This window comes from Lepidochelys kempii, chromosome 6, assembly GCF_965140285.1.
Source record: "Lepidochelys kempii isolate rLepKem1 chromosome 6, rLepKem1.hap1, whole genome shotgun sequence".
Lineage (NCBI taxonomy): Eukaryota > Metazoa > Chordata > Testudines > Cheloniidae > Lepidochelys > Lepidochelys kempii.
Genome location: NC_136385.1, coordinates 28,653,517 through 28,674,355, shown reverse-complemented (window position 1 = coordinate 28,674,355; position 20,839 = coordinate 28,653,517). Strand labels below are relative to the sequence as shown.

The 20,839-nt window shown below is 44.2% G+C and overlaps 1 protein-coding gene across 8 annotated transcripts in view; it reads right to left on the bottom strand.

Annotated features, from left to right (window-relative positions):
• Nucleotides 1-20,839, bottom strand: part of SLC67A1 (solute carrier family 67 member 1) — a 141,202-nt gene that overhangs the window by 93,036 nt on the left and 27,327 nt on the right. For 3 of the 8 annotated variants that reach the window (XM_073347274.2, XM_078853174.1, XM_078853172.1), the window contains exons 2-6: nucleotides 17,111-17,193; nucleotides 14,149-14,362; nucleotides 10,351-10,448; nucleotides 7,946-8,091; nucleotides 4,501-4,633 (exon numbers count right to left, since the gene is read on the bottom strand). In XM_073347274.2, coding sequence (XP_073203375.1) covers nucleotides 4,501-4,633; nucleotides 7,946-8,091; nucleotides 10,351-10,448; nucleotides 14,149-14,362; nucleotides 17,111-17,145 — 626 coding nt within the window. In that variant the 5' untranslated portion in view covers nucleotides 17,146-17,193. Of the gene's footprint in view, nucleotides 1-4,500; nucleotides 4,634-7,945; nucleotides 8,092-10,350; nucleotides 10,449-14,148; nucleotides 14,369-17,110; nucleotides 17,196-17,371; nucleotides 17,465-20,839 lie in introns of those variants that run through there. The other 5 variants (XM_073347278.1, XM_073347279.2, XM_078853173.1 and 2 more) reach the window with 4 other exon arrangements.

The following is a 20,839-nucleotide window of genomic DNA, read 5'->3' as shown; positions in this document are numbered from 1 at the left end:
AAACAGGGAAAGATTAAGCATGAGCTCTCAAAAATGGATACTCTCATAAAAAAACAACCTTCAACACAAACTTCCTCGTGGCTGGACTTTACAAAAACTAGACAAGCCATTTACAACACAAACTTTGCTTCTCTACAAAAGAAAAAGGACACTAAAGTATCTAAACTACTATATGCCACAAGGGGCCACAACAATGGTTCCCTTAACCCACCCAGCAATATTGTTAATCTATCCAACTATACTCTTAGCCCAGCAGAAGAATCTGTCCTATCTCGGGGCCTCTCCTTCTGCCCCTCCACCCCCACAAACATGACAGAATTCTGTGGTGACCTAGAATCCTATTTTCGACGTCTCCGACTCAAGGAATATTTCCAACACACCTCTGAACAACATACTAACCCACAGAGACCTTCCTACCAACACTACAAAAAGAAGGATTCTGGATGGACTCCTCCTGAAGGTTGAAACTACAGACTGGACTTCTACATAGAGTGCTTCCGCTGACGTGCACGGGCTGAAACTGTAGAAAAGCAGCATCACTTGCCCCTTAACCTCAGCCGTGCAGAACACAATGCCATCCACAGCCTCAGAAACAACTCTGACATCATAATCAAAAAGGCTGACAAACGAGGTGCTGTCGTCATCATGAATAGGTCGGAATATGAACAAGAGGCTGCTAGGCAGCTCTCCAACACCACTTTCTACAAGCCATTACCCTCTGATCCCACTGAGGGTTACCAAAAGAAACTACAGCATTTGCTCAAGAAACTCCCTGAAAAAGCACAAGAACAAATCCGCACAGACACACCCCTGGAACCCTGACTAGGGGTATTCTATCTGCTACCCAAGATCCATAAACCTGGAAATCCTGGACGCCCCATCATCTCAGGCATTGGCACCCTGACAGCCGGATTGTCTGGCTATGTAGACTCCCTCCTCAGGCCCTACGCTACCAGCACTCCCAGCTATCTTTGAGACACCACTGACTTCCTGAGGAAACTACAATTCATTGGTGATCTTCCTGAAAACACCATCCTAGCCACTATGGATGTAGAAGCCCTCTACACCAACATTCCACACAAAGATGGACTACAAGCCGTCAGGAACAGTATCCCCGATAATGTCACGGCAAACCTGGTGGCTGAACTTTGTGACTTTGTCCTCACCCATAACTATTTCACATTTGGGGACAATGTATACCTTCAAATCAGCAGCACTGCTATGGGTACCCACATGGCCCCACAGTATGCCAACATGTTTATGGCTGACTTAGAACAACGCTTCCTCAGCTCTCGTCCCCTAACACCCCTACTCGCACTACATTGATGACATCTTCATCATCTGGACCCATGGAAAAGAAGCCCTTGAGGAATTCCATCATGATTTCAACAATTTCCATCCCACCATCAACCTCAGCCTGGTCTAGTCCACACAAGAGATCCACTTCCTGGACACTACAGGGCTAATAAATGATGGTCACATAAACACCACGCTATACCAGAAACCTACTGACTGCTATTTCTACCTACATGCCTCCAGCTTTCACCCTGACCACACCACACAATCCATCGTCTACAGCCAAGCTCTATGATACAACCGCATTTGCTCCAACCCCTCAGACAGAGAAAAACACCTACAAGATCTCTATCAAGTGTTCTTACAACTACAATACCCACCTGCTGAAGTGAAGAAACAGATTGACAGAGCCAGAAGAGTACCCAAAAGTCACCTACTACAGGACAGGCCCAACAAAGAAAATAACAGAACGCCACTAGCCATCACCTTCAGCCCCCAACTAGTGCATCATCAAGGATCTACAGCCTATCCTGAAGGACGATCCATCACTCTCACAGATCTTGGGAGACTGGCCAGTCCTTGCTTACAGACAGCCCCCCAACCTGAAGCAAATACTCACCAGCAACCACACACCACACAACAGAACCACTAACCCAGGAACCTATCCTTGCAACAAAGCCCGTTGCCAACTGTGTCCACATATCTATTCAGGGGACACCATTATAGGGCCTAATCACATCAGCCACACTATCAGAGGCTTGTTCACCTGCACATCCACCAATGTGATATATGCCATCATGTGCCAGCAATGCCCCTCTGCCATGTACATTGGCCAAACTGGACAGTCTCTACGTAAAAGAATAAATGGACACAAATCAGACGTCAAGAATTATAACATTCAAAAACCAGTTGGAGAACACTTCAATCTCTTTGGTCACTCCATTACAGACCTAAAAGTTGCAATTCTTCAACAAAAAAACTTCAAAAACAGACTCCAATGAGAGACTGCTGAATTGGAATTAATTTGCAAACTGGATACAAGTAACTTAGGCTTGAATAGAAACTGGGAGTGGATGCGTCATTACACAAAATAAATCTATTTCCCCATGTTTATTCCCCCGCCCACCCCCCACTGTTCCTTAGACGTTCTTGTCAACTGCTGGAAATGGCCCACCTTGATTATCACGACAAAAAGTCCCCGTTCCCCCCCACTCTCCTGCTGGTAATAGTTCACCTCAAGTGATCTCCTTACAGTATGTATGGTAACACCCATTGTTTCATGTTCTCTGTGTATATAAATCTCCCCACTGAATTTTCCACTGAATGCATCCGATGCAGTGAGCTGTAGCTCACGAAAGCTTATGCACAAATAAATTTGTTAGTCTCTAAGATGCCACAAGTCCTCCTTTTCTTTTTGCGAAAGACTTATTAGCAATTTTGATTTCTTCTAGTAACAAGAATTCTCAACTACTGTTAACTCTTTCGCCACATAAAATATTTAAGAATACATGTGGAAGAATCATGGGAACTTGGGTCATTCTGCCTCCTGAGAGAAAGATGAGTCACCTCTCACCTCCCTAGTGCTATCAGACTAGAGCAGTCTGTTCTGTGGAAAAGATCAAGAAGTTGGTTCTTATCTGGGAACTGAACTCACACCACGGGTGCACAGATAATTTGCTCCAGTGAAACAGTGGGAGAAGGGAGGCCTGCCTGTCAACCTCTTTTAACAAAGCATGCTGCGAAGGGTAAGAGTCTGAGGCCTTATCAAATACAGGCCTTTTTCTTTTTTGTGACTGTGGAGGAGGACAATGCTGAGGAAAAACGGTGCTGGCTGCTATACCGGGAGGAGAATGCAAGAATAGGTCCAGAAGGATTTTCCCACTTGGAAGACTATCTAGCTATCTTTGGTACTTATCTGGCTCCCATTATCATATCATTTGAGTACCTCACAATCACTGGTGCATTTAGCCTCACAACACCCCTATGAAACAGGGAGGGACTATGAACCCCATTTTACAGATGCAGGAACTGAGGCCCAGAGAGACTAAGGCCCAGATCTTCAAACATATTTAGGTGCTTAATTCCGAAGGACATACAGGGATTTATTACAGAAGTGGGTGCGCAAGGTTCTGTTGCCTGCGATGTGCTGGAGGTCAGACTAGATGATCATGATGGTCCTGACTGAATGGAGACTATCAAACTTGTTAAAAAAAAAAATCAAGGTTTTCTATAGCAGCAAGTGTAGACACACTTTTAAAGATGCCTATTGGGTTTACCCGAAGCTCTAGAAGGAGCCCTGGGAATGATCAGACTTGACAAGTTTGGGTTACACTCACTCATCCTTGTTTTGGAGGGGGCAGACTGCCTCATTTGTCGCACTCCCCCTCTCCAGGCCCTCTTAAGCTCTGCTCTCCTCCCTAAGGTCCCACATTACATTAAGCATCCCTCTAAGAATGTTGTGATTTTGTGAGCCTCACCCTGCTTGAGATTTAAAGCTATACGAACACCATTTTTAAATAGCACTTAATACACTGGTAAAGTTGCTCCACAATGCACACAGCCCTCAGTGCTTAGGGAGTTACGGGGTCAAGACAAGAGCCTGGACTAGGATTGCTTGTAGCTTTTAACTAACTTTTTAATAATTGCTGCTTCTAGAGCAACTGAGACATGGATATTAGCCCAGCTTGCAGAAATAGGGATTTACAACTAGGCTTATTTAAAACAAGAAATAGTGACACACAGTGGAACAGATGACAAAAGTGATTGATCCTTGGCCCTTAAGATATTTTGTGCCACCAGGGCTGCACAAAGGGGCTGAGTATTTCCCCAGCACAGGGTTATCCTGGAGTGGTGTAGAGCTGCCAACCCTTCCTGACCCTTGGTACAGGGACCATTGGGCATGGAAAGCATTCTAGGATAGGGAGCAGATTTGGAGTGTACTGCCTTCTGCTGATCCCTGACCAGTGAAATACAGGACCATTCTAGCCAGTGCAAGTTAGAGAAACCCTGTGGCTGCTCTAACTGGTGCCAGGGGCTGATTTGGCCCCAAGATCAGGCAGCGGCAGCTGAAAATTGCACCCAAAGAATAAGGAAAGAGTTATATGTTTGTACATTATCAAATGAGGGGAGAACAAAATACCCCTCAGCAGCTGAATGAATTGTTATAACTGCATGACAGAAGTAAAACACAACTCAACCACTTACCCAAATTTTGTGCTGAGTGTCCCACCCAGAGATGATCCAATGATTACTCCTATTCCAAAGCAAAGTCCAAGCTTCCCTAATGCATCTGCACGCTCAGCATGAGTAGTCAGATCTGTAATGACCATCTGAGCACCTACACAGATATTTGAAGAAACTTAATAAGAAACACTGAACTAAAAGAAACGTATTCTGGTGTCTGAATGACAAATCTATTCCTTGAGGTGCACAAATGCACAAATGCAAATGACAGAGCTTTCCCAGAGGTCAGGCCTTGTAACACTGAGCCAGATCCTCATGCAATGCCCCACTGAATGGGAACTGACCCCAGGACCTCTTCATCTAAAAGCACAAACTTCTACTATTTGTGCTTAAGGCCTGAGGGCCAGATCAACAAAGAGACTTAGGATATGTCTACACTGCAGTTAAACAGCTGTGGCTGGCCCATGCTGGCTGACTTGGGCTCACAGGCTGTTTAATTGCAGTGTAAAAATTCTGGCTCAGAGCCTGAGCTTTGGGACCCTCCCACATCGCAGGGTCCTAGAGCCCAGACTCCAGCCCAAGCCCGGACATCTACCCTGCAATTAAATAGTCCCGCAGCCCGAGTCAGCTGGCATGGGCCAGCCTTGGGTTTTTAATTGTAGTGTAGGCATACCCTTAAGCATTTAAGACCCTTTGTGGGTTCAGCCCAGAGTCCAGTAGTCAGGAGAAGGAAGAGACTCAGAACCTCTTATGTGGACCAACTGCTAATGGGGGGTGAAGACCTCCGTTGGTTTAAACCAGCTGTGTGTAATCCACATGAACACGGTGAGGGTCTTCGTTACCCCCACTGGCGATACTCCATCAGCAACGCAGATTTACACCAGCTGAGCATCTGGCCTGATGGTTTTTACTGGACGCAAATGGCTGGAGCAAAACAGAATGGAATGGTGCAAATGAAAGCCACTGTAATGCAGCTTGCCATGTCTGAGGTACTCACTAATGCTGACGTGCAATTTGCTAGGCCGTGTGTGACCGCATGTTGCTAAAAAATTATTCTGGGACAATTCTTGCTTCGGTGAATGCAGCTGAGACATTTGAAATGGCTGCACTGCAGTGAAGGACATATGCCGTTTATTTTATTGATACGGTTTATTCCATTGGAATGAATTCTGGTCTGCTAAAGAGACACAGCTCTTACCTCTGTCATAAAACCAGGGAATGGAAAAACCCACTCACCCACTGCAAGTTGCAATGAGTGGGGCCAGGGAGCTTTTGACCTCCTGTCTGGGGTAGAGGGGGAGGAGCTGCTCAAGTGCGGCTGTTCCTTTAACAGGAAGGCTGGGAGGGAGCAGAGCAGCTCAGGCATCTAGTTCTTTTTCTAAGAGGGTGTGAGCTGGAGGAGCGATGCTTTTAACAGAATTAGTGGTGGGCATGGAGCAAAATAGCCTGTGAGCTGTGGCTCCTTAAAAAGCATGGGGTAGGGGAGGAAATCTAAAAGAATAGGGCCCAGATGGATGAAAATGCTGGGAAGCAGAGAGCTTTACGTCCATTCAGGAAAGCAGCGGAAATGGCAACTGCACAAGGAGAGGTGCTGGGGGTGAATTGGTTTATTGGGGGGAACGAAGATCCATGGCTGGGGGGGGGCATAGTAAAGTAGCTTAGTGCTCAAGCAAGTGGATATCAGTGAAACTTTTCAAGCCCAAGTAAAAATAATAAACTATGCTTTGCACTTCTAGAGCACCTTTCATATGAGGGCCTCAGAACACTTCACAGACACGAACAAGTTAAGCTTCATAACCCTGTGGTGTGGTGTGGCCAGGCCAGGCGGTTAGCATTGTCATCTTCCATTTTACAAATGGGAAAGCTGAAGCACAGAGAGACTAAGTTGTGATGCTGTGTGTATGAAAGATGACCATTTGTATCATTGTTGTTACTACTGTTAGACAGGTTTCAGAGTAACAGTCGTGTTAGTCTGTATTCGCAAAAAGAAAAGGAGTACTTGTGGCACCTTAGAGACTAACCAATTTATTTGAGCATAAGCTTTCGTGATGTATGCACCCAATTAAGTGAGCTGTAGCTCATGAAAGCTTATGCTCAAATAAATTGGTTAGTCTCCAAGGTGCCACAAGTACTCCTTTTCTTTTTACTGTTAGACAATTGCAACAAATCTTGCACAACGTATGGGGTTAAGGAAAAAGTTATGATTTATTAAGTACGATTATCCTGTTTATATGCATGTATCATCTTTGTATCTAAAGCTATGACTATTGGCTATATATGTGTATCTCCAACATGTGTGTTGTTCCTGGGTGACACTCTCCAAATAGATTTGCATCAGGACTAGACAGCTATGTGTTGATGGGCCATTAAAGAGACACAGCTCACAACGGGCCATTGAAGAAATTTATCCTGCCCAGTAAGCCTTTCCAGTGGATGCCTCAGAAAGAATATGGGCAATGGCTGCCCCTGTGAGTCAGCAAAGCATGTAAGGACATATGACCCTGGACTCCATCTTGGGCCAGTAACTTTCTGTGAACTTGGCTGTAGGCTTTGTTTGGGACAGTAAATTTCCATGCACATGGCAAAGGATATAAAAGACCTCTGAGAGACCTCCATGTTGCCTCTTTCCTGCTCTAATTCTCTGGACTGTGGATTTACAACTAAAAAGAGCATCTTGAATTGCCGTCTGAGGACCTTCCAATCTTTTGGACGTTACCAGAGAGACTTTACAAACCAGCAGCCTATTCCATCACGGCTACAAACCTGTTATAAGGACTTTGCAATCATTTGTATGTATGTGATCTATTAACCATTTATAACTCTCTTCTTCTATGAATAAATCTTTAATTAGTTTACTGACAATGTGATATTTGGATAAGATCTGAGATTCAGATTGACCTGGGGATATGTCTCTCATCCTTTGGAATGAGTAAGAACCTCACACATGGTGAAATTCGTTTTCGATAACCTTTCATTATATTAGACTAGGTTGTCTGGACCGGAGCCAAGGACTGGAATGCCTAAAGGGAACTGTGTTTGGCTTCTGGTTAACCAGTGTTGTACTGCAGAAGCTCTTTTGTTACTGGCTTGGAGAACCTAATTATAGAATAAACCACCAGTTTTGAGGATTGTCTGCCCTATTTCTTGCAGTCTGCCCTGAGTGTGGCATTCTCAGTGTGGTCTATCCCAGGCACCCGATCACATAAGTGACTTGCTCTAGCTCACACAGGAAATCAGTGGCAGAGCTGGGAATAGAATTTTGTTGTCAGGCATCCCAACCTCCTCTAACCGTTAAACATGGTGCCTCATGTTGTTAAAACCCAACTACTCAGAGACTGATTCTGCAACCCTTATTAGTCCTACTGACTTTAACCTACTCGTGTGAGAAAGAATTGCAGGGTCAGGCTCTACAAATGGATTGGAAAATATAGAGCCCAATATTCGGGTCATCTTATCATGTCATTACCTGGTAGCCCATGCATGAACACGGATGGAATTCTGGACAGGAAGAGAAGTGGGACGCTGGTGGAGATGGACAGTAGCAGAAAGAAGGCAGATCCAGAGAGATACGAAAGAGTTAATGCAGCTCGGGTGCCATACTGGTCAGCAAACCTAGCATATAAATTATGCAGCATTTTAGAAATGGAACTTTTTAGCCATTGTAAATATAGTACATCCAGGCTGGCAATGCTATACTGTCATCCCACCCACCCACATTGATCAGATTTTTCACTTTTGAAAACCTGGCCCCAATCGTGGATGCTGAGCACTTGAAAATGTGGCCCTGTGAGAAGTATGAAGCTTTGTCTGGACTAGGATTTAGCAGTGTGGTGTTACGCCCTTTCAGATAACATAGTGCCTAATGTAGTCTAAAATTTGGTGCTAGCGTTTTCAGACATGTGCGTTAAAATGTTTTAAATCTAACCACACACATCTTTAAACCTGGTCTAGACAAAGCCTGAGAGTGCAGGAGAAACAGTTATTGGTGACTAGACATAAGTCACCACAAGCTAGGTCCTACTAGGCTGTCTGTTTAAAAGATTCAATTAATCTTCATTTTGTTTGGGTTTTCTACTAAGGTTATCAAAAAATTGTGATCTGGCACAAAAATGAGTTATGTTAAACTAAGGAAGCAGAGAATCAAGTAAGGCGTGGCCTAAAAAAAAAGACACATTGATTTCACTAAGAGATGATTTTAAACTGATTTACATTAAACCAGTGCAACTTGTGTGTGTAGACAAGCCCTCAGTAAATTTGGGTTTTTGCTGTTTGTAATCCCAGGAGACCAGTTCATGAGATGATCTGGAGTTTTTTTTAAAGAAAAAAAAAATCTAGCAGCTTCGGTGCTTGCAACTTCACATTAGTTTTAAGCAAAGTCATCCAGATACAAGGAAAACTGACTCATTCTCATACTCTGAGGTTTGAAAAAAATGCAGTTAGTGGATTTGTTGTGAATCTCTATTTCCTCATTTTTGCATTTTAGCTAAGATATGGCATTCCCCTTTATATATCTGCTTCCCCATTGGGACAAACAGTTCTCACAGTACCACCCTGGGTGAAGTTTCAATCTCAGATTTGCACAGCAAATTTTGCTTTCAGCACAGCTACTTTGATTTACAACAGTTAAGGATCTGATTCTAATTAGACCCCTGTATTTTGTTCCCCTCATCCCTGCATGCATCTCTCATTGCTATGAGTAGGTATTCCACCCACAGAGAAAGAACAGAGCTTCAGGAGTAAGACCCGCTTTTCACAGATCCAGATCAGAATTATTTTCTATAAATTTGTACATTTATAGAAAAAAAATCACTTGAATTATGCCACTAACACCACCTCAGATTTGTGGACAAGAAGGAATTCATTTCTGGGCTGTATTGGTAGGGAAACTGACTATTATTATTCATAATAATTATTGCTCTCCTATTAGCACCTGTTAGCCCTACTGTGCTAAGCAAGAAATAGTCCCTGCCCTGGAGAGCTGGTAAAGGAAACAGAGGCACAGAAAAGCAACCTTCCCAAGGTCACTGAACAGACCAGTGGCAGAGACAGGAATGTAACCCAAGTCGCCTGCATCCCTGTCCAATGCCCTACCCACTGGACTACTCTGCCTCTCCTTTTGTGCATCTCTGAACAGGGATAATCTATTATCTGCTGTATATTCTCCATATCTATTAGGTTTTTCAAGGCCATCTCCTCTTCTATTTGGAGCAGGAGTACGTATCCCATATCAGCAATTTCCTGCAACTGCTCAGAGGCAGAAACACAGGAGATCCTCAAGTCTTTCCCCCGCCTTCCTTTTGCTAGGGCTGTTTGAACTGTAAATATAGAGTCCTCCTGATTCTAAGCTCACTGATACCAGTGTAAATCAGGAGCAACTGCACTGAAGTCATTTGCTGTGACATAGTGCAATGCCGGTATAAATAAGATCCGAATCAGGCACAGAAATTCTATGATTTCCACTAGAACTATTTATTAATAACATTGGTTAATAACGAAAAAAAAAAAGGCCAAGTTACACTCATCTTCTGGGTTTCCCAGTCCTGCCAATGTTTGTAAAGTTGCTTATATGCGTAAATGATTGCAGGATTAAGGCATTAGATTGCAAGCTCTGCAAAACTAAATGTTTTGGCTAAGCACACTGTCTGGATCCAAATAATCAAATTTAGAGAAATAACTAATACAAAAGCCATTTATATGTTACAATAGTTTTAATTAATATTTATTTCTCTGTAGCCTGTTTAGTAAATCCAAATAGCTTCTTAAAATATTTCCCAAGATTCAGAACGAGGAATGAAGTAGATTTATTTAAAAAAATAAATAACTCTGATCTTCCCCAGGAATGGAAGGTTCACAAGATTGGTTCCTATTTACCTTCCAAAAATAGGACCTCCCAGAAGTTGCAGAACGCCAAAGGTTGTCTGGAGGTAGCCAAATCCAACTGAATCCAATCCCAGGCTCTTTGCCAAGTACTAAATAAAGCGGAGAAAAAGTGAAGTATGTTACATTTCTGAATGTTAAAGAGCTTAGTAAGTACAGGACTACTATAGTAATAAGTGAGCATGTGCATCCGTTCAAAATAAAAATCATATTGCTTGCCCACAGATACAATATAGCATGAGGAATATAAAGGTTATTTGATAAAAATCAAAAGTCTCTGGCCCAGATCATCAGCCAGCGTACATCAACAGGGCTCCGCTGAAGTCACCAATTTACATCAGCTGTGGACCTGGCTCTCTATTTTTACACTATTGCATGCAGTGTTGCTGTAGCTGCGTCGGGCCCAGGATATTAGAGAGATAAGGTGAGTGAGGTGATATCTTTATTGGACCAACTTCTGTTGGGGAGAGAGAGAAGCTTTTGAGCTACACAGAGCTCTTCTTCAGGTCTGGGAAAGCTACTCAGAGTGTGACAGCTAAATACATGATGCAACAGATAGTTTAGCGCAGGGGTTCTCAAACTGGGGGTCATGAGGTTATTACGGGTAGGGGTTGTGAGCTGTCAGCCTCCACCCCAAACCCTGCTTTGCCTCCAGCATTTATAATGGTGTTAAATATATAAAAAGTGTTTTTAATTTATAAGGGGGAGGCACACTCAGACGCTTGCTATGTGAAAGGGGTCACCAGTACAAAAGTTTGAGAACTACTGGTTTAGCGTAAGTAGCGAGCACATATTTTAATGGACCATTCAAGGTGAAGTGGCCGGTTAACATCCCTATAGTCACAGGACAAAAAGGGAGAGGGGATCAGTTGTTGTAATAAGTCATAAATCCAGTGCCTGTATTAAGATCATGATTTTTAGTGTCTAGCACAGAGTTATACATTTAAGCTCCCAGTGTTGTGCAAGGTTTCCTTTGAGGATGAGGATGTTCCCCCATGGCAGATATAGGTGTTTTTGTCTTGTATCATTTTTCAGTGTGTAGTGATTGCCTGGTTTCACGCACATTGCTGTAAAAAGCCACAAATGAAGTGCACCCAGTGCACTAAATGCCCCAATAATAACGAACTTTAACCCACAAACTCCCTTGACTACAGGGGTGTTAACGGGTCACTTCACCTTGAATTGTCTCTTGAAATATGTGTTAACGACTTATGCTAAACAATCTGTTCGGCTTGTTTCAGAGTAGCAGCTGTGTTAGTTTGTATCCGCAAAAAGAAAAGGAGTACTTGTGGCACCTTAGAGACTAACAAATTTATTTGAGCATAAGCTTTCATGAGCTACATCCAATGAAGTGAGCTGTAGCTCACAAAAGCTCATGCTCAAATAAATTTGTTAGTCTCTAAGGTGCCACAAATACTCCTTTTCTTTTTGTTCAGCTTGTATTTAGCTGTGACACTGTTGAGTACCTTTCCCAGACCTGCAGAAGAGCTCTGTGTAGCTGGAAAGCTTGTCTCTCTCACCAACAGATGTTGGTCCAATAAAAAAAATATTACCTCACCCACCTTGTCTCTCTGTTTTCACACTGGCATTTTGAGGCAGACAAGGAAGTTCTTAACAACTCAGCTAATGCTGAAGGGGATGATTTAACTTTACCCCTCGTTTGCCTTTGGATATGAAGTGCACATCACTCTGAGCACCACACAGGAGGATCTTGTGGATCACGTCATCATGACACCCTATTTAATCAAGCAAGCTGCATTAACAGCAAATATCACATAAACAAAATGGCATCTGTACTACCAGTCCCCTCCACATCCCAAAGCTGGAAGCACCCTAAAAAACCTTGTGCCCAAGGGACAGATGCCTCAGACTCAGGCTTTTGCTTTGTAATGTTTAATGCAAAAGTAACATTTTGAAGCTTCCGAAGCACTTAATACCACCTGTGCACAGAGTCACCAGCCCTATAAATCTGACACTTTCACTACCACTAAATACACTCAACACATTTTGTAAATGAGAGAGCCACCTTGCATTGCCATATGGCATATCCTGGGACTGTTCATGCTGTGATACTGTGCACTGCATAAAATTAATTTGCCTAAAAATGTACATATGTAGAAAATCACTCAAACTACAGCAAACAGCTTCTTTCTTGTAGCCCAGCCTATACACTTGTAGCCAGCCAACACTTAATACTCCAGTGTGAGTTCACCATCCTTGGGTATTTAGAGAGACATTATAAATGCAAGACATTTTACTGTCTGGACAGTTTTACACACTATTTATTACAACCAGTATTTGAGAATACTGCCGCTGAAAGAGTAAAGCAAATAATATATCTAGCACAGGTATTTCTGTGGGTTTAATCTTTGTATTGGAGAGAGCTTGGTGAATAGTCAGAATTCCTTCTGTGTGGAAAGTTAGTTTTACTTAGTCTCATAGCCCAGCGTGATTACATCAGTCACCCACAGACAAGCACTAAGAGACCATGCAACAGAGCAGCCGCTGTTGGGCTGGTTTATGAAAGGGGGGCACAGAGCGCACTGTCTCTGGAGACACAGAGATGGGAGAGAGCTCTCATAGCAGGCGAGAGAAGAAAAATGAGGAAAAGAAAAATAAGAGGAAGAGCTCAGAGATGTGAGTGGAGTGGGAACTACATTTTTACTTGATAATATCCTTTTAAAATGACCTGCAACTTGATTACCGCAGCATCCCCCAGTCTGGCTTTGGCACCTGCAACTCTGTGCCCTCTAGGCCATTGAAATTGCTGCTACAGAGATCATCTTCTTGACTCATTGTTCTGATCACACCAACACCACTTTTGAGACCCACCCTTGACTCCGCCTCCTGGACTGCATCAAACACAGATTTCTTGGCCTTCCATACAGACACCTTCACAATTCAGCCCTGCCATAACTAATCCGTCCTATTGTCTTAATGCAACCTCCATCCCCACCTCTACTTGGACAACAGGGCCAGTTGCAATCTTCCACAAACACTTTTGCTCTCTCTACCACGAAGCCTCTTACATGTGGGGAAAGTGCCCTGTCAAAATCTGTAAAGCCACTATTTTATCAACCTTCAAATCCCTCCTTAAAATTCACCTCTTGCATGGTGTCTACAGAAAGCTGCCACCCGAGAACCACTGGACAAGTGGCGCGTTGTGATTACAGGCTCCTGACTGGCTTATTACACATACATACTGTGCACAAAGCGGTCTATGCTAATATATTCTATTATTGTTACCCTATGCTCCCTCCCCATGCCTGCTTGTTAGTTCACCTACCTACTACAGCTTGTGTTTTAGATTATAAACTCTTTGGAGCAGGGACTGCACTTTGTGTTTGCACAGGGCCCAGCATAATGCAGCACGCGTCCGGCAGAGGCCTCTAGCCACTACTGCAATATAAAAAATAATCATCTGCCTGCCATGCTTAATTGGTAATGAAAGAAGTGCCAGGGCTCAAGCAATTTCATAATTGACACGGCAAGCCCAAAGGTCCCGGGGATATGAACTGCCAAGCCTCGACGTGCTGGGGCTCAGCCTGATAAGCCCTGGTACAAATTAAGTACTGTCTGCCTGTCATTAGTTATGTGCATCTATTCACCGAATGTACATGGAGTGCCATGTGAAAGGCCAATATATTCACTTACATCTGACTTTCTAGTCAGATCTAAACTTTCTCCCCTATTTCCTTGTAGAAAGTCTCCTCTAATGTTGTTGAAAAACTGAATAGTCTGTGTTGAAAGAAAGTGGTCTGGTCTATTAAAGCAGGCTCAAATGGTACTCACTGGAATGATCCCAATCTGCATGAACAAGCAGGTTAGGTCCATGGCTGTGATCAGATAAGTGAGCCGGATCACTTGCTGCTTTTGGATCATATTTTCTGGCTTGTTCTGGTCCTGCAAGATCGCTCTCTTGAATATCAGTTCCTGTTTCTCTCCTCCAGAGCTGGCCCCTTCATTCATGCACACTGCCCAGGCTGAAATGTAACCTGAAAGGGAACTTTTAGCTAGGCACATAAGCTCATTTACATACAAGGTGCAAAAGTCACATTTGCAATTTGAGGCTTAAGGGCATGAAAGCTGCTGAGTCACTGTGTTTTGCTGAGTCTTTTTCTTTTATTTCGTTTTTACAAATGGAGACCTTCTGTGTTATCTTTGATCCCGACATTAGAGTGGACCACTTTAATGACAAGGAATCTCATTCATGTTTCTTGTTCTCGACTTAACCATTGGATTAAACAGAACTGTTGTAGTGTTAAAGAAGAAGGCCATTTTTAGAATCCCAGCAGAGCTGCAGTTGAACTCAGTACCAAAGGGCTAAAATTATAGAGCACAACAGTCCCTCACTTTGTAATTGTTACTGCGTCAACACCTTAAGGGTATGTTGCAGGGGCGGCAAACTACAGCCCGTGGGCCAGATCTGGCCCGTCAGGGCTTTGGATCTGGCCCATGGGATTGCCGCCTCCGTGGTGCCATGGGCCCCGCGCCACTCCCGGAAGCAGCCGACACCACATCCCTGCAGCCCCTGGAAGGGGGAGAGGGCAGAGGGCTCCGTGCGCTGCCCTTGCCTGTGGGTACCTCCACCTGCAGCTCCCATTGGCTGGGAACAGGGAACCGTGGCCAATGGGAGCTTTGGGGGAGGTACTCACAGACGAGGGCAGCACACAGAGCCCTCTGCCCTCCCTCCTCCAGGGGCCGCAGGGACATGGTGCTGGCCGCTTCCGGGAGTGGCGTGGGGCCAGGGCAGGCAGGCAGGGAGCCTGCCCTGGCCCCGGTGCGCGCCACTGCCACCCTGGAGCCGCTCCAGGTAAGCGGCGTCAGGCCAGAACCCGCACCCTGAACCCTTCCTGCACCCCAACCCCCTGCCGCACCCCTCCTGCGCCTCAACCCCCTGCCCTGAGCCCCCCTGTGCACTCCTCCCTGCACCCCTGCCCTGAGCCCCCTCCCACACTCTGAACTCCTTCCTGCACCCAACCCCCTTCCCTGAGCCCCCTCGTACATCCCGCACCCCTCCTCTGCCCCAACCCCTTGCCCTGAGCCCCTTCCTGCACCCCGCACCCCAACCCCCTGCCCCAGCCCTACATTCATGGCCCTGCATGCAATTTCCCCAACCAGATGTGGCCCTCGGGCCAAAAAGCTTGCCCACCCCTGGTATGTTGAGTCACCACTTTTTTTCAGCTGACTGTTTTGGCTTCTCTAAGTGCTGCCTTTTTAAAAAACAAAAAATGGCAAGCCAAAATAAACATGATTAGTATTGATTTTAAAAAGTGGAAAATGAAACATGATGTGGAATCACATTCAAGCCCTGAGTCTTTGTGCTACTTTTAATGGATCTGTGCAGACACTGGACCAAGCCCTGCTCTCTCACTCATAGACATGGAAGGTAATCTGCAGTTACACCTAAAGCGGAACTGGACCCTAGGGCTCTAAAAGGGAACGTAAAGGGCAACCTGTGATCTTGAGGGAAGACAGAGAGCCAACAACTCAGAGCTTTGACTCCAATGAGAAAGTGCATTTACTCCATGCTTTTAAGGTTTCAAATGGCTGATCAGGTACTCTCTTACTAACTTAGTCATGGCTGTGCCCATTTATGGTAGTTAGTAGATTGACATATGCCATGTGTGCTTGTTATTATTTAATATTTATATTACCATGGGGTCCAGAGGCCCAGATTTGGGATCAGTGATGTATTCATAAATGTTAAGGCCAGAAGGGATCACTGTGATCTACTAGTCCAGCCTTAATGCGGGGTGCAGCCCTCCGGTGGGGCATAAAGGACTGGCTGAAGGAGCCAGGTGGATGTCACGTAGATTGAGATGAGGACTAACAACACATGAGGAGATTGCAAGGCAGGTAATGGTTTCATTTTCCTGAATGGTGGTTCAAGTTTTCCAAAGTTTAAGAAACACTGGTCTAGTCTGACCTTCTACAGAACAGAGGCCATAAAACTTCAGCTGGTGATCCTGCAGCAAGCCAGGACCCCGCTGTGGTAGGAGCTGCACAAACACACAGCCTGCAAACACTCACATGTGACTTCACTGACACCGAAGTCAGTGAAACTAGTCCAGGATTGCCAACCCCAAGTGTTCAAAATTCACCCGTCAGGTCCCCAAAAGCCCAGAAGATTGGCTTTAAAAAAATCGTATAATTTTAAAAACAATAAGATTTTGGCCTCTTTTTATTTACCTGTTGATTTCTGAACCTGTAGGGTCACACTTTGTAGCTTTTTTCCTGCAATAAAGGCTGGAAATTGACCTCATTTACCTGACTCCAGGAGCTGAGGCTCTAAGAAAAATACCAAATTTTGCAAGACCATGATAAACGGTGACAATGGCACATCTGTAAAATGACCTGTGTGTGTTTGCAGGGTTGGCTCCATAGAGGGTGTCATGGTTCTTGTAACTGTTGGGGAGGCAGATTGTAAACACTTTGGAGCAGGGACCATTCTTTTGTATTTGTACAGAGCCTCGCACAATGGGGCCCTGGCCCATGACAGGAGTCTTAGCCAACACTACCACAATACAAATAAATAGGGAGGTTTCATGTTACAGGGGGAGGTGTTACCATAGTCAGAGAGTTCAGAGCAACACCATATTTTGCCAAATAAGCTGCAGCATGAAGAGCTGAAAGCAACACAGAGAAGAGACATGGTTATTGACTCTGATATTGTAAACGCCGTGCTCAAGTAGAGTCAAACCCCTATACAACCAGGGTCACATTTGTCACAGAAGAGGAGGAAATTACTTACAGGCTGACAGTTTTGTGGAAGATTGGTGCTAACATTCAACTCATCTGAGCATGAAAGAATGGGTTCTTCAGCAGCTGAATTTCCTGGAAGAGAGCCGCAAACAGCGTAAAACAAACTTCCTGGTTGAGAGTATGATGGGACAGGGGACTGTGAACAAATTATAATACTCAATATACGAGTAAAATTAACAACAAAAGTCTGTCTTAGAGATTTTGAGACCATCAGAAATCCAGTCCAGACAAAGAACATGTAATTACTTACTGCTGACAGGAAAAGCTGCCGATCTGCACTTAAAAATCTTCAGTGAGTTGATTGATCAGCATGTCTAAATTGGAGCTGAAAACAGTCTATGTAAAGGCTACCAAAGAAATTTGGTCACACACCCCACTACTCCTCCCACAGCTGTGCTCCATACTGCACTGCCAAAAGGAGTCTGTATGCAGTCTCCCTGTGTGCACTTTGGATTGACCTGATGTTTACTGGCACTAAGAAAGGAACTGAGATGAGAGGCCAGTTTTCGCGTCTAGCCTGTAGATCAAGGTACCGAAGGGACAAGACTCTGAAGAGGTTACACCTAAAGTTAAGCTCTGAGGCCAAGATTTTCAATATTCAAAACTGCTAATTTTAGATGAGTCAATGAATTGAGGAGCAAGCCACTCTGTCTGGCTTGTTCCTCTTTGAAGTCAGAGTAAGTTACAATGCAAAATGCATCAAAAGCTACTGCTTATCAGTATGATTTCACACCTCCGCTAGGAGGCCCTGTGGGTTCAGCTTTTTGAGAGGTATCAGAATGGCCTCAGTTCCATGGGATCTTCACGGATATCTCCCACAGATCTCCAGATAATGCAGCTCATTGCGATCATTCCCACTTTACCAATGTGAAGCCTCCAGCCCCACAAGGAGGCATGACTAGATGGTCCATGTTCTCTTTCCACCCAGCTTTACAAGGAAAGGGAGCATCCTCCCCTGTAGAAGCCCTTGAGGAATTCCACCATGATTTCAACAATTTCCATCCCACCATCAACCTCAGCGTGGACCAGTCCACACAACAGATCCACTTCCTGGATACTACGGTGCTAATAAGCGATGGTCACATAAACACCACCCTATACCAGAAACCTACTGACCGCTATGCCTACCTACCTGCCTCCAGCTTTCATCCAGATCACACCACACGATCCATTCTCTATAGCCAAGCTCTATGATACAACCGCATTTGCTCCAACCCCTCAGACAGAGACAAACACCTACAAGATCTCTATCAAGCATTCTTACAACTACAATACCCACCTGCTGAAGTGAAGGAACAGATTGACAGAGCCAGAAGGGTACCCAGAAGTCACCTACTACAGGACAGGCCCAACAAAGAAAATACCAGAACACCACTAGCCATCACCTTCAGCCCCCAACTAAAACCTCTCCAACGCATCATCAAGGATCTACAACCTATCCTGAAGGACAATCCATCACTCTCACAGATCTTGGGAGACTGGCCAGTCCTTGCTTACAGACAGCCCCCCAACCTGAAGCAAATACTCACCAGCAACCACACACCACACAACAGAACCACTAACCCAGGAACCCATCCTTGCAACAAAGCCTGTTGCCAACTGTGTCCACATATCTATTCAGGGGACACCATTATAGGGCCTAATCACATCAGCCACATTATCAGAGGCTCGTTCATCTGCACATCTACCAATGTGGATCTATGCCATCATGTGCCAGCAATGCCCCTCTGCCATGTACATTGGCCAAACTGGACAGTCTCTACATAAAAGAATAAATGGACACAAATCAGACGTCAAGAATTATAACATTCAAAAACCAGTTGGAGAACACTTCAATCTCTTTGGTCACTCCATTACAGACCTAAAAGTTGCAATTCTTCAACAAAAAAACTTCAAAAACAGACTCCAACGAGAGATTGCTGAATTGGAATTAATTTGCAAACTGGATACAATTAACTTAGGCTTGAATAAAGACTGGGAGTGGATGGGTTATTACACAAAGTAAAACTATTTCCCCATGTTTATTCCCCCCCTCCACCTCCGACTGTTCCTCAGATGTTCTTGTCAACTGCTGGAAATGGCCCACCTTGATTATCACTACAAAAGGTTTTCTCCCCCCTCCTCCCTCCCCGTCCCGCTCTCCTGCTGGTAATAGCTCACCTTACCTGATCACTCTTGTTACAGTGTGTATGGCAACACCCATGGTTTCATGTTCTCTGTGTATATAAATCTCCCCACTGTATTTTCCACTGAATGCATCCGATGAAGTGAGCTGTAGCTCATGAAAGCTTATGCTCAAATAAATTTGTTAGTCTCTAAAGTGCCACAAGTCCTCCTTTTCTTTTTTCCTAGAACACTGTCAGTAGATGGAGCACTTCACCCAGGTAGTAAATGACAAATAGGGAGATGGCAGAGATAATAATCCTACACTTCCTTAATGGAGAAGGCCCTGAGCACCATGCCAGTTAAACAAGCACACCCAGCTCTTATTGAAATGCAACAGGGGCTGCACCCACACAACTGATAGGATGACACAAGTCCCAGGATCTTTACATTCAGAGTTCTATGTAGCTTTCCTCATGTTTGCTCTCTCCTATCCTCTCATTCACAGCCTAGCCCTAGACAGTCTTATTTAGGGTTCAGCAAAATCAGTTTTTGCTGAAAACAGAGAAGGAGGAAAGAGGCATGGGGAAAGGAAGGAGCAGATCTTGGGGTAGAGATGTGGGGTTGAGAGACAAAGAGGCTTAAAGAACTGGCGGAGAGTCTGGTGCATGAAGTTAAGCCTTTGCTGAATCAATTTGAGGCTGAACCTTCCTGCTTTTACTTATTCCCACTCTGCACTTTTTCACAGTGGCTACACACAGAGTGGCAGATTAATTTTCTGATTTCAAACCAGCTCTGTTGATCTTTAAAGGTCTGATCTAAAACCCACTGAAATCAATGGAAAAAGTTCCATGGGCTTTGGATCAGGGCCTAAAGTCTTTTGCTCTGTCTCAGATCTTATCCTTGGGCCTTGCCTCTGTAGGGATGTCATGATGGTACATTGAGTATGTTGGCCCTTATAATGTGGGACTCAGTCTACCTTGGCACCTATCTCAGACCACTTAAAGTATATAAAACTTATCCTTCAAAAAACTTATTTTTTATTAGAGCTGTTAAAAAAAGTGAAAAGCTAATTTTGTTTAAAATGTCACAGTTGTTTTCAATTTAAAGTGGTTCAAATTAACCCCTTTTTAGTTTTATGGGTTCCCTCCCTCCCTCCCGCAATATTATTTTTACATGAAAACCACAACTGAATTTTTTTGTATACCAGAAACCTGATTTTTTTGTTTCTGAAAACTAAGACTTTCAATAACCATTTTCATAAACATTAAAAAACAAACGAACAACCAACCCCCTATTTGGGCCTGAATTTTTTCATTGCAATTCTTATTTTTTAAGACTAGGTCATTTTTCAGCAGCAAAAAACAACTAAAATAAAACAAAAAACCCCACAAAATCCCCTCCCCCTACAACTAATTCAAAAATTTCCAACCAGCTCTGGGTTTTATTATGAGTGTGCGCACACACACACGGTATTGCAAGCCATTTTCCTTCCATCCCTTTTTTCTTCAGTATAACCTCATCCCACTTTTGTCTCATGCGGGTGGGTTTTGTTATATTCCCTGACAGACAGTACTTCCATAGTCTAGTTACCCTGAATTATCAGACAGTGCTC